Source organism: Neopelma chrysocephalum, unplaced genomic scaffold (assembly GCF_003984885.1).
Source record: "Neopelma chrysocephalum unplaced genomic scaffold, ASM398488v2 Primary Assembly neopelma1_66, whole genome shotgun sequence".
Lineage (NCBI taxonomy): Eukaryota > Metazoa > Chordata > Aves > Passeriformes > Pipridae > Neopelma > Neopelma chrysocephalum.
Genome location: NW_020897725.1, coordinates 6000462 through 6016590, shown reverse-complemented (window position 1 = coordinate 6016590; position 16129 = coordinate 6000462). Strand labels below are relative to the sequence as shown.

The 16129-nt window shown below is 45.3% G+C and overlaps 1 protein-coding gene across 1 annotated transcript; it reads left to right on the top strand.

The window, feature by feature from the left end:
• The first annotated feature begins 5739 nt into the window (after nucleotides 1-5739).
• On the top strand, nucleotides 5740-12756 carry KLHL38 (kelch like family member 38). The gene is made up of 4 exons (XM_027684476.1): nucleotides 5740-5893; nucleotides 6444-7918; nucleotides 9296-9401; nucleotides 10906-12756. The coding sequence occupies exons 2-4, from the start codon at nucleotides 6572-6574 to the stop codon at nucleotides 11190-11192; spliced, it is 1740 nt and encodes a 579-aa protein (XP_027540277.1). The 5' UTR covers nucleotides 5740-5893; nucleotides 6444-6571; the 3' UTR covers nucleotides 11193-12756.
• Nucleotides 12757-16129: the final 3373 nt, after the last annotated feature.

The window sequence follows — 16129 nt, the reverse complement described above, 5'->3', positions numbered from 1 at the left end:
GTGTGTCACACAGGTGTAACAGGATGTTCTGGCATTTTAAAGCCCTGTCCTCCTTTGCCAACATTTCTAGCCACCTAAAAATATCAGGGAGAAATCCTGAATCTGAATGCCTAAATGCCTTTAATCAGAGACATTTTAACATTCAGATCCAGAAAGAACAGAGCAATGCAGGATCTGCGTATCTTCTTGTTGCTGTTGCCATGGGTCTCTTGTAACCAGAAACTATAGAAAGGATAGATGAATAATCTACTTCGGTGTCCAGTGTTCCTGGTGATATTTTATCCTCCAGAGGTCACACTGTATGTTCAGTCCAAGATAAGCTGGCAGATACCCATTCTCAAATGATGTAGTTTGAAGAAAAAGCCAACGGGTGTCTGAAACACACATGAGGTAGCTGGTTTGGGCAAAGGATTTGTTTTTAAGTATTCCAACAAGAGTGCCCCAAGCTATATGAGTGGTTTCTGTGAAACCTCTAGAAGCTCAGCACTCTTTAAACCAGCTATGTCCTTATTTAATGTGAAGCACATAACTTTGGCAGCCAAATTTATTTTTGCCTGAAGACTGTTTTAATTAACACTAGTAGGTCATTTGACTAAAGAAGGAAGAGTGCAATTGCTTTTATCCTAATCTTTTACTCCTTAATTAGAGATTGGCCTGAAACCAAGCCAGGAGCCCACACATCTTCACACCCACGTATATTGGGCAAAGTCATTATTGAATTACATGCTTTATCTTCTATCTGTACACAATACAAACAGTGATGGCAGTGACTCTTGGGAAGTTGCTCTGTAACTCCAGTGCTGTAAAACATGGAGACTTATATGCCTCTATAAGGTTAGGTCAGGGGTTCAAAATTCAAGTTCCAATTTCAAGGCCAGTATCTATAGATGTAGCCTGTTACCTTGCCTACAAAACCAAGCCCAGATTCAGTCAAGTCTTAAAATAAGCCTTAGTTCAGCACTAAATATCATACCAATGAGAATGACAGCTGTGGTGATAGGGCATTCAGTAAATCCTGTTTGTTGAGCAGCTAAATAGAAAATTAATAATGTAGTAGTTACAGAGGAATGGGAGAGAAGGATCATACAGATATCTGGACTTAAAGAATAGGAAGAAGATCAGATAGTTGGCAACTAGCAGCAGCAGAAGGAAGTTAGCAGACTTTTCTATGGGTGAAAGACAGCATTCACAATTGCAACAAAGGAAATTCCTATCAGATATATGGGAGCAGGTATGCAGAGAGGTTGTGAAATCTCCATCTTTCAAGATTTCAGAACTTCAACTGGACAAGTTCCTGAGCAACCTAATGTAACTCTGAGGTTAGTGCTGCTATGAGCAGGAGGTTATACTAGGTGAGCTCCCAGGGGCTTTCCAACACAATCTTCCTGTGACGCTAGGGGAATTTGGTAGTTTGTAAGCAGGAGAGCACTCCTGGCAGTGCTGTGTGGAAGTGCCTGAAGTAACACAAAGGATTTCCTGTTATTGCCATGTATGATTGTCCATCAATTCCCCATATTCACAACAGACATTGTCTTCACTACTTCCTAGCCTGGGGAGTTTCATTGCCTTCTGTGAACCTGAAATGTCAACCAGGGAGGTAGAGGACAGGGCCAAAGGGCTGTTTTCCCAATCCAGCAAATAGTAAATCCACACTTGGCTCTGACTGAGCACAGACGGGAAGCTGCTTCAGTGGGAAGCATCAGGATGAGTCCAAAACCAGACTGCACATGGGGAGTTAGGTCTCCTGATGATGTTATCAGCTGGGTGACAGACAGATATACATATCGAATGGAAAGGTCCCTATCCATGCTGTGTCTTCTTAGTAATTTGCTAGTATAGACATATCTTTACACTTTCAATGTACATATTCATTATATACATTTACATGCATGTGTAAATATGCAACACATAAATCTAATCATTCCCTAACACATTAGTCTTTCTTTCTGCTCCCATATTTCTCATCCCTCCAGCTTATAGTAAGCAAAATGGTGTTAAGTGCCCATCTTACCCTGGTCAGGGCCCACCAACCAAGCTCCACACTGCCAGGGCATGCAGCATCCCAGGCAGACTGGCTGCGCTCCCAGCTTGGGCTGAAGACTGTCATCCCAACCAACCACCACTGGTGCTCGAGGCATTCTTCCCATCCTCTCCAACTCATGGCATCTGATTAATTATGATCCCTGTAATTGTCTCTTTGTACAATGAGGAATGTTAATCTTGGGTTTTGTTTTCTCTCCCAGTTTTATTAAGACCATAATAAGGAATATTTTTTCTTGTCCCCTATCAACTTACACTGCAAATTTGGGGAAAGGGATGATCTCTCTCTTGATAACTGTGGGGGCTGGTAGTCATCGAGACAGTGCACGTAACACTGAATAAGCTCACTGAAGTAAATGCCTGGAACAGTCCTTTTTCTTTATCCATATTTGTTCACTTTCACCTGAACTGTAATAGGATCAGTGTATGAGTTTTAGAAGTTGTCTGACATCACCAGTCTTCTCTGTGCACCTGCCACTGGCCGATTAGATTACAGCTTTTTGCCACTCTGTTGCTTAGTGCATGATAATAGACGTTTCATCATCCCATTACATGAAAACATAAGAAAAGCTGCTCTGCATCAGATCAAAGGTTCAATTATCCTAATTCCAAAACTGAGTGACCTCAAACTCTTGAGAAAGAACAAAAGGAGAAGGATGAGTGTGTAGCATTGCAGCAACATGTGCGTTCTTTGGTAGACGTTTCAGTTTTCTAGAAACTGCCCTGGACAGAGTTTGTACAGCAGCAGTTGTAAAGGGTCACTGTTTTTAACAGCCCCCAGTGGCTCCAGCCCATCAAGGGTTTTGGGAGACCTGCAGCATCACATCCCACAGTGCTGCTGGGTCATATACCCTGCAAATGAGCCCACTTTCCCATTTGCACACGTTGTTCAGTCCAGACTATGATCTTTGCAACATCCTACTCACATAGTAATGAAGAATTCTGTTCTCCCAAAAAAAGACCACTCAAGTCTGGTTTGGTCAATAGCATGTCATCCTTGGAAAGCTGCCTCAAGAACTCATTCAGAAACAGATTTTATTAGACAAGTTAGACTGTCCCACAGCAGAAACAGCTCCACCCTCTCACCAGGGCTCATGCTGCAGGGCTCATGGCCCCACCATGCAATGGGACATACTATTCTAGGCTATGCCATGAAAAATGATTTCTAGCTTATTTATATGGAAAATCCTAAATGAGCAGTGCTGATGTGCCCACTTGGTTGTAGATGTGTCTGAAACCACAATCTCTGGGGAAAAAAGAAGAGAGAGTCGTAAAGCAGGAAGCAGGAGCTCCATTGCTCAGGAGCCCTGGCCTCAAATTGGCAGGGACCTGTGTGAGGACTCAGCAGGGAGAAGCAACCCCCCCGAGAGCAACAAGCTATTTAAACAGCACACTCTGTACTCTGGGTTAGCAGGAATTTGCATAACTGTGCAGAGCCCTCGAGCCTGGGATCTTCTAAATAAAAGTCACATTTATCACTATCTAAAGCAGAAGAACACCCCACCTACTCTTCCCCAACCCCATAAGCCAGTGTCATTAGTGAGGTCAGATAGCATCATTTGTTTCTTTAAGGGTTAAAAAAATAATCCACAGCTGCTGCCAGGAAAAGGCAGAACTAAACAGCCAGCAAAGAGTTAGAGCCAGAACAGAGAGATAAATTTAAATCAATCATCAAAACGGACCACAACAAGAGCATATACATACAGAGCAAGAAAGAAAGTGGGAGGGTGTTTTGTTTGGGTAGCTAATGTTCCCTGGACAAGAAGAGAGAGAAATTCTCCTTTGGGTTTTTAATGCCACTCTAAATATTTATAGCAAGATCATGGCCAGCTGGTGAGGCAGCGGCAGGGAGTAGGGAGGGGAGGGCGCATTTTCCCCAGTGCCCCAACATCGTTCTCCAAGTCGTTTCTTTACTTAAGAGGAGGGAAAAGGCTGCACATTGCCATGTTTACCCTCGAAGTGACTCATCTGCAGGAGTCAAGTCCAGTGGCTCCTGGTCATTCCCTCTCTCATTTCGCCTGGCCATTCATGCACACGTGCACACACACATGCACAGATCGTGTGGGAAGCCTCCACCCTGTCTATAGCATGGGTCTGGGTCTTCAGGGTTTTATCTGGCTTTCAGGCATTTCACCACATCTTATGCTGCACTGAAAAGCCTTTGGGAAAGGCCATCTACAGCACAGCCCGTGATGCAAAACTTCTGGTTTTAGAGGAACAGGCTCCCCCCATCTCCATGATCTGCTGGTCCATGGACACAGTCAGGAACATATGGAGGACTGCAAACACCAGCACAGCACGGGGGTTGACTTAAGGGCACTGTGGCTCCCAATGATTTTTGCTCATCTGCCTTGCTGTGACCAGACGCAGACATGACTCACCCGTGAGCTTTGGCTTTGAAAATATGAGAAGGAGTTTTGCTTTAACCTTGTTTTTCCCTGTGGTAGAAATGCTTAGAAACTACATTTTGGATTGAATCCCACCCCATAACAAAAGGAGAAATTTCAGCAGAGAGGAGGGACCCAATCCAGTTATCCAGGCATGGGCAGCCAATGCTATTTCCCTTCAACCACCCAGGAACTTGGCACAGAGCTGGGACACATCACACTGGGGACAAGCTGGGGTTCTGGAGGATCCTCTGCTGGCACAAGATGTTCGACTGATCCCAGCCCTGAGAATGGATTTAGACTCATCATCATAGATGATGGGAGTGTTAAACATGGACACCTTCATATGATTGAGGCAACTGAGCACTTGTAGACACCCAGCAGTGCCTGGACGACTGTCCACCTGCCAAAATACAGGTGGTACATACTGGTGACCTGAATAACTTGTCAGACTCAGTTGTATTGACTGGAACTCACTGGCTGCAAAAGGAGCTCAGACACCTTGTTCATCTGCAGTCAGAGACCCCATCAAGGTGTCTTCCCTGAGGAGCTCAGTGCCACCGTGGGACTTGCCACTCTGGGACCCACTCACTGCAGCAACCTGCTCCAGTCCTCCCACTCATACACCAAACTTCCTCAAGCCACCTGCTTGAGCAGTTCTTTGCTAAGGGTTTCAGAGAGCTGAGGTCCTTATACAAAAGGCCACAACCTGGTATTTTCTATATGAATTATCAAGCACCATCAGAAAGATAAACTGCTCCAAGGGTGAACTTCATTCTCTGCTTGTCAAAGGTAGTTGGACTCTCCGGGTCCACCTTGGAGCAGTGCTGGACGCAGCGGTCTCAGGGCATCAGCATCTCCCACCACACTGCAACGGGCTGATGCTCCCCAGATCTCTCCATAAGGTGGAGACACGGTCCCTTTCACCCAGGGAGCCCTTCTCCCTCCCCCCTTCTCCATGAAACTACGGTATTACCTAGTGTGAGGCATGGCAGACTGTTTACAGCCTTCTAGAGTTCCCAGGCACTTTAGGACAGGGTCTTGCTGCTGTTTCCAAAGGGACAGCCAGGACTTTTATAAGTGAACTTTCCTCTCCGTGTCTATTTATTATATGTAAACATTTGCCAGAAAAACACCACTCGGGCATGCTCAGAACCAGCCAGGTCATTGCAAAAGGCAGCGGCGGCGTCACATGTGATAACAGCGAGCAGCCCGTGTGCTCCTATTCTTAGCGCTGGAATGTGCACAATGCCCCGCCGCCCCGCCGCTCCTGCGCACAGCGCCCGGGAGCGGCAAAACTGACTTCAGAATAAACACGTCCAGAAATCACCTTCCATGAATCACCCTACCTACTGAAAGAAACGTCCTTTGGGTTTATAGGGTTTTTATCCAGGCTCTAGGTATGGAAAATCTCAACAGAGAATAAGCGACAGAGAGTAAGTGCATGCAGGGAAGGACGACAGAAGGTAAACGTTTCTACCTTACGGTTCCACTGCAGGTTGAGCAGTTAGTCATGACAGTAGATACTCATCATATTGTTCTGCCTGGCACTTAATTTAGTCATTGTGTGTCTGATTAACATAAAAAACCCCACAGCTAAGCAGAGTTAATAAATAACGGTTTTAATGCAGATTCCCAGTCTCTAGGGTTCCGTTTGCCCTGCTGCAGAGTTCAGCTCTGCCAGATTTGCATTCTTTGGGAGTGACTAACTCTAGGGGAAAGAGGCGCAAGCTACTAAACTGCTAATACTTTAAAATAGTGAATAAATGTCGAAGTGCATTTATTCAACGTCATTAAAATGGACAAACCAATTGCTTCAGCCATCCAGCTTTAATCCCAAATCAGTGAGATAACTTCAGTGCTTTTGCTTCTTGCTAGGGACACAGGCAGTACTGACCTCAGAGCTGCAACCTATCTGATAACTTTATGAAAATTTTAAAGGGTCTTAGGGACCTTTTGACTTCTTTATTATTTTCCCACTGTGCTTAACCCGTGTTCCATTTTTATGCGTAACAGCAAACGGATATTTAGAGCAACATCAAAGTCCCGATTTGTTCCCTTGGAGCTGGATATTTCAATAAAAGCTGCTAAGAATTTGGGGTTTTTTCTTCCAAGTCCAGTATTCATCTCTCTCCTATTTTGCTATGGAGGGGGGATCCACTGAAGAGTTTCTCTTCAAAGACCAGGACTTCTCCTCCGAACTGCTGAGGCAGCTGAATGCTCTGCGGCAGAGTGGGATGCTGACTGATGTTGCCCTCTGTTCTGGGGGCTTTGAAATCCCCTGCCACCGAAATGTGCTGGCTTCCAGCAGTCCATACTTCAAGGCAATGTTCTGTAATGACTTCAGAGAGAGTCGCCAGGCTAAAGTCATCCTGAAGGGCATCGACGCCAACATTTTGGATCAGATTATCCTTTATGTTTACACAGGGGAGATTCTTATATCCACTGAGAATGTCCTGTGCCTGTTGGAGACTGCCTCCATGCTGCAGTACACTAAGCTATTTGAGGCCTGCTCTGCCTACCTTCAAGACAATCTGACTCCTGACAACTGTCTGAGCATGATTAGACTGGCAAAAATCTTGAACTGCCAAAGCCTGAATAAGAAAGCCAAGGCTATGGCTTTGAAATGCTTTCCTGTGGTGGCCTCTTCTGAGGACTTGAAGGACCTTTGTCCCTTGGAGCTCATCGATTACCTTGGGGATGATGAACTCTGTGGGGAGGAGGAGCAGGTCTTTGAGGCACTGATGGTCTGGGTCCGGCACGACCTCCAGGCACGACAAGGCTACATCCAAGAGTTGTTCAAGAAAGTCCGGCTTCAATACGTCCATCCAACTTTCCTCTTCCACTTCATTGCCAATGACTCACTCGTTCAGTCCTCACCCACTTGCAGGAGCATCCTTGAGTCAGCCTGGAGACATATGTTTTCCCTGTACAGCACCAACACACCTGACATCAAACCCATGATGCATGTTCCTCGCCGGTACTCCAATCAAGAGTTCCTCATCATCATTGGTGGCAGGAAGGACAGCCAGCAGACAAGGGATGTCCTGCTCTATGATGACAAGACGAACCAATGGCTGAGCCTGGCCAAACTTCCCATGCACCTGTACAAAGCCTCTGCAGTGAGTTTACACAGCAACATTTATGTGCTCGGAGGGATGCCTGTTAGCAATAAGAAAAGCCTGGTCAGTGGTAATATTTACATTTACTCCCTCAAACTCAATCAGTGGAGGTTGATTGAGCACATGTTAGTTCCACGTTACTCCCACAGAAGTTTGGCATATAAAAATTATATTTTATCATTCGGTGGAATTGGCGAAAACCAGGAAATCCTGAATTCTGTGGAAAGATATGATAGTGTCTACAACACCTGTGAGAGCATGGCAAACATGCCTGTTGCTGTTCTTCACCCTGCTGTTGCTGCCAAAGATCAGAGGGTCTACCTCTTTGGGGGAGAAGACATTATGCAAAACCCTGTTCGGCTGATCCAGGTAATGATCAGTCCTGCTTGTCATAGGCAATTTCTTCTAAGGTATTCAACAGTCCATCACCCTCATGAGAAAATCAAACCACCTAAGAAAACTTTATTGTGGGTTGCAGTAAGAGGCAGGTTGAGTTGATACATGGCTTCCAGGACCATTGCAGCCCTTTCATTTTCCCCTTCTGAACGTTTTTCAGGCACAAGCCCTGAGATACTTCTTTGGGTGTCAGTCAGCTGCGCCTCTGGTGAGCACTAGGACCAGGGCTGCTGCAGATGATGCTATGGCAGGCAGCAGCAGCCCCCCCTGCCCAGCTTCATGCCTGTAGCCAATATCACCAAAACCAGTGCTTTCCCCTTGGCAGCCGAGCTGGGGTTTCAGCCGCGCACCTGCTCGCTCTCAGCGAACACAAACACTCACCATCATTAGAGCGATTAGATACTCACTCATCAGAGGGCCAGGACTTAAACTGACAGTCATTTCATATAAACAGTTGTGTTAAAAATGTGGCTCCTGCCACATGTTGCTGGCTTCTCTGTCTGCTTTTAGCGGTTACACTCTATTAAGAGGAAAAAATTCATACAATTTTTTCTTATCTGATTTGATGCTTTAGTAACATTGTAGTGTTTCTATCCCCATAAGTGTTTTCCACTGGTTGAAGTGCTTTAACTAAGAATCATTACGAGCTAAGATGGCACCAGGACATGAGCAATACTTTGTGATTATAATGGTACTTGATTATCGGGGGAAGGAAATGTATTTATCTGTTAATGGGGAGTTGCCCTGGAGATATTTACTATATTGAGAACCGGATAATATGGCGTAAAAGTTTGTGTCACCCAGATATGGATGACTGAATGATAATCATTTGGCAACAGCTCTTTTTCTCACATAAATTGATGACTTAGATACCACTCTAAGTCCCTTTGCTAGCCACCAGCACAAATATAGCAGTTGGGCAAATATGGTGGCTGCCAGCAAAGCTAGGTGAAGTTGAAGTTTGTTTGCCCAGGAAATTGCTAAGACCAAGACAGGAATACACAGAATAACTGGTAAATGAAATTAATGGGCTTGCACTTTGGGAGAGCAAGTTACAGTGATTTAATAGCCATGCAAAGATTTACAGCCAAGAAGCTTGTATATGGCAGACACACTTCATCTTAGTGTGTGTGCTGAGCATGTCCTGAGCAGACAAGCTTAGGGAACTAGAATGCTTTCCAAGGAGACATATTAGGAAAAAAAATGGGTGTATTCTCAGATTTCCAGGACTTTGAGCCAGAGGATTGTATTTATTAGGGCAAAATAAAACCCGTAAGTTCCTCTGTAATTACAAATGCCAGTTGAAATACAGCATAAACAGCTGTGTGTGTATCTTTATTTTTTTGTCAGGTTTACCACGTGTCCAGGAATACATGGTTTCGGATGGAGACCAGAGTGGTGAAGAATGTCTGTGCACCAGCTGTCACAATTGGAGACCAGATTATCATCATAGGTGGTAAGAGTTCTGTTTCACCTTCCTTCTGCCTCCCCCTGCCCAGATCTTGTGGGTTTTCACAGCCTTCCTGTGGGTTTTGAGGGGGTGGTCCCTCAAAAAGCACCTGGATCTTGGGAAAGAAAGGAGGAGTGTGCCCACCCTCCATCCACTTCTCTTACGGCAATGGAAGCAGAGATAAGTTCTCCATGAGGCCCCTTCTTACTCCAAGTAGCAGTACCTGGGTGGGGGAAACTGAGGAAAAGCCAATGCAAGTTACTGGTCTGCAGAAGGAAGGATGCCAAGAGCATAGGGATTCTGCTTCTCCCCTGCTGACTCACATCCTGGACATCCCTGTCTGCTCTTCTTAGGATAAATAGAGAGCGCAGTTACTACAATCGTTGGGATGGGTGGGCTATAGGTCTATGAGGTGTTGGTTGGTCCTGTAGCTGCCTCCTGGGGGTAATTGTGAAATGTCCTGAAAGGGGTGTGAAACACCTGGAAAGAAGAAAGTCCTCAGTGTCTTTTTCAACCTGAGGACTAGCCTCTGCCCATTGGCACTTTGGTGTATTACGTCGTTGGTTTTGGCACTCTACAGTCCTGAATGCAGCTCCCCTGATCATGGACTGGAAAGAGGAAGCATGTGTTAGATTATGTAAGAGAAAATGAGACACGTAGTAGCTTTGGCAGAGCAGTGGACTGAATGCAAATCACACAGGACTCAAACATGGTGTCACCCCTCGGGGGGAGGCCACTGCTACCCTTTGCAGTAAGAACACAGGACAGCTGAGTCCAAAGGTCCCAGACTGTCCTGTGTGGCAGATTATCCTTACCTCAGACCACACTCTTGTTTTTATACATGGGCAAGGTGCTGCTGGGTACCAAGCTTCCACACCTCCATTGCTCCAGGGCAATGGCCCTTTTACCAGCCCTTACCTCTCAGCCGATGCAAGGTTACATTACCCCTCAGTGGAAGAGCTGTACACTGGGTCACTGGCATGGTGGCTGGCACAGATATGGCACCGTGGACTTTAAGAGTGGAGCAAACACCAGTGGCACTGTGCTGAGTACCCAGCTCCATTCAGTAGGCACCCACAACTCCAACCCAACAAGGCACTATTGTTCCTCTCCCATACGCCACTGGTTTCTCTATGACCAAGTGAAGCTCAAGGAGTCTCTTGGGTTAAAAGAAGTATTTTGTCATGTTTGAAGGCACATGCAAGTAACTACAAGCTCCAACTGTGTTGGACAGGTTGGTTGCCTGATCTGATGGGTCTTATGGTGCTCATCGAGCCTTGGCTGCCAAGGTGCTAGTAGACAGGGTGAGGACAAACAGGAAAGGAAGATAGACAGACAGGCATTCCTGTGACACATCATCACTTCCTAGCTTAGAGATCTTAATTCTGCCAAATTATGTACCAGTATAATAGGTTTTATTGAAGACTATCAGGAAATATATTATCATTCCTTCTGCTGTCCATAAGCTTTAATTCCCATCTGTCTCTTCCACCTCTGGCTTTTCATTCAGGGTACACCAGGAGAATCATTGCTTATGATACAAAAGGCAACAAGTTTGTTAAATGTGCAGACATGAAGGACAGACGAATGCATCATGGGGCCACTGTCATCAAGAACAAGCTGTATGTCACAGGAGGACGATGTCTCACCACAGACAATGTCATCAAGGACCTGGATTCCTTGGACTGCTATGATCCAGAGACTGACACATGGACACCAAAGGGAAAACTGCCACACAGACTCTTTGACCATGGATGCCTTACACTCCAGTGTGTCCCCTGTTCTAACCTTCTCTAAATGACCTTTGGTACTTCCTTTGTGCTTTCCTTCCTGGAAAGGACCTGCCTTGCTCTGCAGAGAGCACATGGGGAATCCTTATGGGGTCACGCAAACTCTTGACTTTGAACGCACAAGCAGCGCTAGTCCTTCCCAGACCCTGTACCAGAAAGATCATAAGCTCTGTGCTTGTGCCTGTTCACCTGACTGGTATTGCATGTGGTGCTGCTGAGTCCAGTGTGGAGGCCTTACCCAGTGTCTCAACAGAAAACAGGAAAAAGATACTGGATAAGAACCCAGTGTAGTATTTCACCTTGTACAGACTGTAAAAGGAAAAGTGAATAGGGATGCTGATTTCTCCAGGGAAAGTAAGATCTGGATAACGTGCCTTTGTTGGCATGCAAACTCAGCTGCCTGGGCAACCCTTAGCTGCTTGGTGCTGACCAAGCTTTCTTTTTCCAGTGATGGGAGCATCTAGAATAGGAAGCCCTGAGCTTCAGTCTTGTAGCCAGCCCAGCAGCAGCTGCCTGCATTAGCTATGGTAGTCATCTCATAAGAAATAAAATTTTAATGTTCCTAACAGCAAATTAGAAATAAGCAAAAGACTGATGCTTTGATCTGAACTCTCATATTGCAACAAAATACAGATTTGACTTTTCTGAGCTAACACTCTTTCACAGTGAAGGGAAGACTTTTGTTCCCACTGCCTGCCCTCTGAAGGAGCAGGAGAAGGTGGGATGGAAATTAAGATTGTCTGCATCTTCTTTTTCAAGGGATCTTGTTTTGCAGGGATCTTCTGCTTTTGCATCAGTAATAGCAGTGGGGTTAGTTAGGAAGACTTTGGCTGATGGAATTCCTGAAATCTGGAATAGCAGAGAGGACATATGGAGGAAAGGGGGTATAAAAGAGAAGAGGTATTTGGGAGGAACAATTTCTTTTTCCCTTTCTCCTCTCTCCAAACCACTGGGAAAAAAACCATGAGACAAAGCCAGTGACAGGAAGCCAGCTTTCCAAGAAGAGCAAGTCTAAATCTGCCACTTGGCAATGCAGCTCTGGCTCCACCAATATTTTTGTGGGGTTCTGCCACTAAGTGCATACTTTTGAAGGGAGGGGATTAATCATCAGATACTGAACAGGCTGTGAACTGCTGTTAGGTCACCAGGCTTGGTAAGATTGCTGAGATAGCAAGGAGCTTTAAAGATAGCACTGATGTCCACCATCCAAAGAAAGGATGGCAGAAAAAACACCCCTTTTTGAAAGAAAGTGGGGCTTTTCCAAGGGTACAGGGTGGCATGAGGAAACCACACTCAACCTCCCTCTTTACAGAAGGCTGCACAGGCATGTGGTCACCACCACATTGCAGTAAACCAACTCAGGATCCTAAGATCGCCTCCCATAAATCTGTGACTGGGAGTAGAAGGGTGACTGAAATAGTTAATGAAGTGGGGGGCTGGAAGAAAGTGTTTGGTATCAACTGCTGTTGTAACAATGTGGAATAAAAGGGTTATTATTGTTTGTATGAGCTTTGTGTTCAGGAGTCCCCATTGTTCCCTCTGAATTGTTGATAAAGGGAATTGTTTTTGTACCAGTGGGTATTGCCAGGGTTTCCTTCTAAGGATCTGAGTAAACCTGCAAAAAATGAGTGGGAACTCAAACTCATCTCCCAGCTCAGAAGCCTTTGGCTACATTTCTCTTCTGCTTTTCAGTCTATATCATCATCTCCTCCCCGTGCAAAGCAGAGCTAAATCATGGCATTTGCCAAGTTGGACTGGAGCAGTGATTCATCCTGCTTCCTCACAGACCATCTCCATCTCTCTAGAGAAAGAAGCCTTGTCATGGCCAATTATGGAATGTCTGCCCCAGGGAGATGTTTATTGCTAACCCTGCAGTGCTGCCTTCCCAAACTCCTTCCTGTTGTGATCCCGCTCAGCTCCAAACTCCGGGAGACGCCAGTTGCTGCCATGCATTTTAGCTGACACGGATTCTTGCCAGGCTCGTGACTGTACCCAAAACCAAGGGGGAAAAAAGTTGACTCAGGGCCATAACCCCATGTTTGCAAACCATTGCCACGGTCATTGGTTTACGCTTAGAAGCAAACAGATTTTTTTTAATTCCCGTATCATATAACTAGTGATTTTCTCCATGTTCTTGTGGACACCAAATAGTACCTTGCACAGCTGTAGCTGGGCAGGAAATGGGGAGTGCAAAGAAGAGGCAGAGTTGCAGCAGCATTCCCCTCAGCATCTTTCCTCCATCCCTCAGGGAGCCCTCACATCACCCCCAAGTCCTTGGAGATGCCAAGGGCTATGGCCAGCCCTGCTCTGGCTGCAGCCTTGTGCTCCTTCTCTTCACAAACTCCTCACCTCGTGCCCCATAATTCGAGGAATTTGGAGTCACTGGGAAGTAAATTCAAATGCTTGTGGTTTCTGATACACTTCTGTCTTGTGGTCAGTTTTGATGCAAACTGACCAAAGATTTTGGTGCCCTTCACAGAAAAAGGGTTGAAATCAGAGAACAGAGTTGAGCCTTTTCAAGGCAGATGAGGGATGGTGGAGTTGCTTGGTCACAGAAAGGCAGCAGCACATGCAGTTACAGGACAGGGGATACTCAGCAGTTCGGGACAGGCACTATGGGAAGAAGGGATGTCACCTTTCTAATTAGGTGCTGACCACCACCTGGCCCACCTGGAGCAGTACCTAATACCATCCTGACTGCTTTGCAGTTGTTATATCCCAGTGGTGCTATGGGTAAAAACACTCCTAGCAAAGGTACTTCTTTCTCCAGTATCAGGAGGGGACTTTTACGAGCAGAATCTGCAAGGCCACCACTACGTGGTACACTTCCTGAGTCATTACATGTTTTCTCAGAGGTCTCATCATCCTAATATTCAAACATTAGAGTGCTTGCTTAGATGGGAATCCCCCATGTCAGAGCAGCAAGGCACTTCACAAATACAATGATGGCCCCATGGAAAGGTGTGAATTTGTTGCTCTTCATTTAATACCCATGGAAGCCAAGGAAAAGAGGCTTTTAAAAAAGGGTTGTTGATTAGAGGTCAGCCTTCAGAAGGATTGATCACCTGCCACATTTTTTCAAATCAGGGAGTACTGTAAAAGCTCATCACCTCCAAGTTCTCATTTTCAAGTGTCCTGACTCAGACACTAGATTATGCAAACCATAGGATCACATGGCTGAAAGCAGCCTGTTCCATGGGACAGTGAGTTACCCAGTGTGTCATGGCAGGTACTTGTCCAATGCACAGAAAATCTCCCATGAGAGATGTTCTGATCCCTCCCCAAGTAACGTACTTGAGTGTACAGAACTTTTCATACTATCTATACTAAATCTTCTTTGCTGTACCTTCTGCCATATCCACAGAGATAAAGGGCAATCGATTACCCTTTTAGATACCATGTATTTTTTTTACATCTTTACAGTTTATTAGGATGTTTCAAATTCTCTAGACTAAACAAACCCAGCCCTTTCAATCTTTCCTCATAAGTCATGTTTTCTAGACCTCTGATCATTTTTGTTGCTCTCTTCTGGACAATTTCCAGTTTGTCTGTTGGTGGTTTTTTATTTATTTAAGCACAGGGCTGTGGCTCAGCCTTGCAGTGCTGAGAAGGGCAATAAACCTTGTCTGCATCTTACCTACAGCATTCGTGGTCTTGCAGACCAGAAGGACTTTTGCTTTTCACAACAGCAGCAGATCACTGACTGGGGTTCGACTGTGCTCACCATTAAGGAATGTTTGCAAGTTTGGGCAAGGTCACACGGAAAGACTGCAGGACATCCAGGATCTCCCAGGGTTATTCTGTAACTCTCCATCTTTGCTTTGGCTCATCAGGATCCCAAGTCAGACCCTGTTGAAAACAATAAGTTTCTCCATGAACTTCAACACGGAGCTTTGGACTGGGCCCTAATTATTGTGTTCTCAGCTGGGTTCATCACTAATTCTGTTAATTTTAAAGGCAAATATTTATTGTTTGAGTCATTTTTTTTATATATACTAGGAGAAAAGTTTCAGGCAAAAAAATAAAAAAGGAAGAGAAGAGATTGCATTTTCTTTTCAACTTTCTTCCACTTGCCTTGTTGCAAACCCAGAGCTGAGTCCGGCTGCACAAACAGCCTGTGGCGGGCGGGCAGCTTTGCTTTGATCTCAGCAAAGAGCTTCGTAGGTTAAGCCTGTGTTTTTTCACTGTAACCATTTATCAAACAACACAGTCCTTTCCAAGGGCAGCCTTTTTCTTGCGCAGTAATATGTTTATAATTATAATGCATTTCCTGCTTCTTTTTGATTAAACACACCTGACAAAGTAGGAAAGATATCAATGCATAAATAAATGGGCACATCAAGTTCATCACTTCATCCTTTTTTTCCAAAAGCCAAGGAGTTCATTGTGAGGTGAATCCTCTAGTTGAGAAGGAAACAATTGGGGAGAGCATATATGAATAGTGTACAGGGTAATTTATCCCTGGCATTGTTCCTTAGCCTGACCTGAGAGCCATTAATAATTGACAGCAGCAAAAACAATCCCTTTTTAAAAATATAAACATCCATACTTTTTTTCCAGCTGCTTGAAAGCTCCTCCACAGAGGTGAAACAGTCATATTCTCCGTGGCACCATGAGCATGAATTCCTTAGTGCAAGGTTGCACCAGCAAAGGAGCTGAGACCTGCTAATTAGTGAACTGCTAATAACGTTTTCAGCAGCTAAACCTGATGAGTTTTCCCTGGGGTCCAAATGAAGCAGAGTTTATATGGAGGAACTGGTCTCTTAGTCTGCCGGTGCCACTGAAGTCCACAGGGCTCCTCAGGGTTTGTGTTGGAGCCCTGAGAGATTGATCTGGCCTTGTCTGTTTATTGAAGTTTCCAAAATAGTAGCAGAGTAGCGAGGAGCCCAACTGCTCTGTTACTCGGCAAGTCACCCACCAGTTCCAGCTGCCGCCTGTCACTTC

Bases quoted from the DNA above. Each gene is read 5' to 3' on its own strand.
- KLHL38 (XM_027684476.1), top strand. From the start codon at position 6,572: ATGGAGGGGGGATCCACTGAAGAGTTTCTCTTCAAAGACCAGGACTTC. The intron at 7,919-9,295 runs GTAATGATCAGT...TTTTTTTGTCAG, and splicing joins ACCCTGTTCGGCTGATCCAG to GTTTACCACGTGTCCAGGAA. The intron at 9,402-10,905 runs GTAAGAGTTCTG...CTTTTCATTCAG, and splicing joins CCAGATTATCATCATAGGTG to GGTACACCAGGAGAATCATT.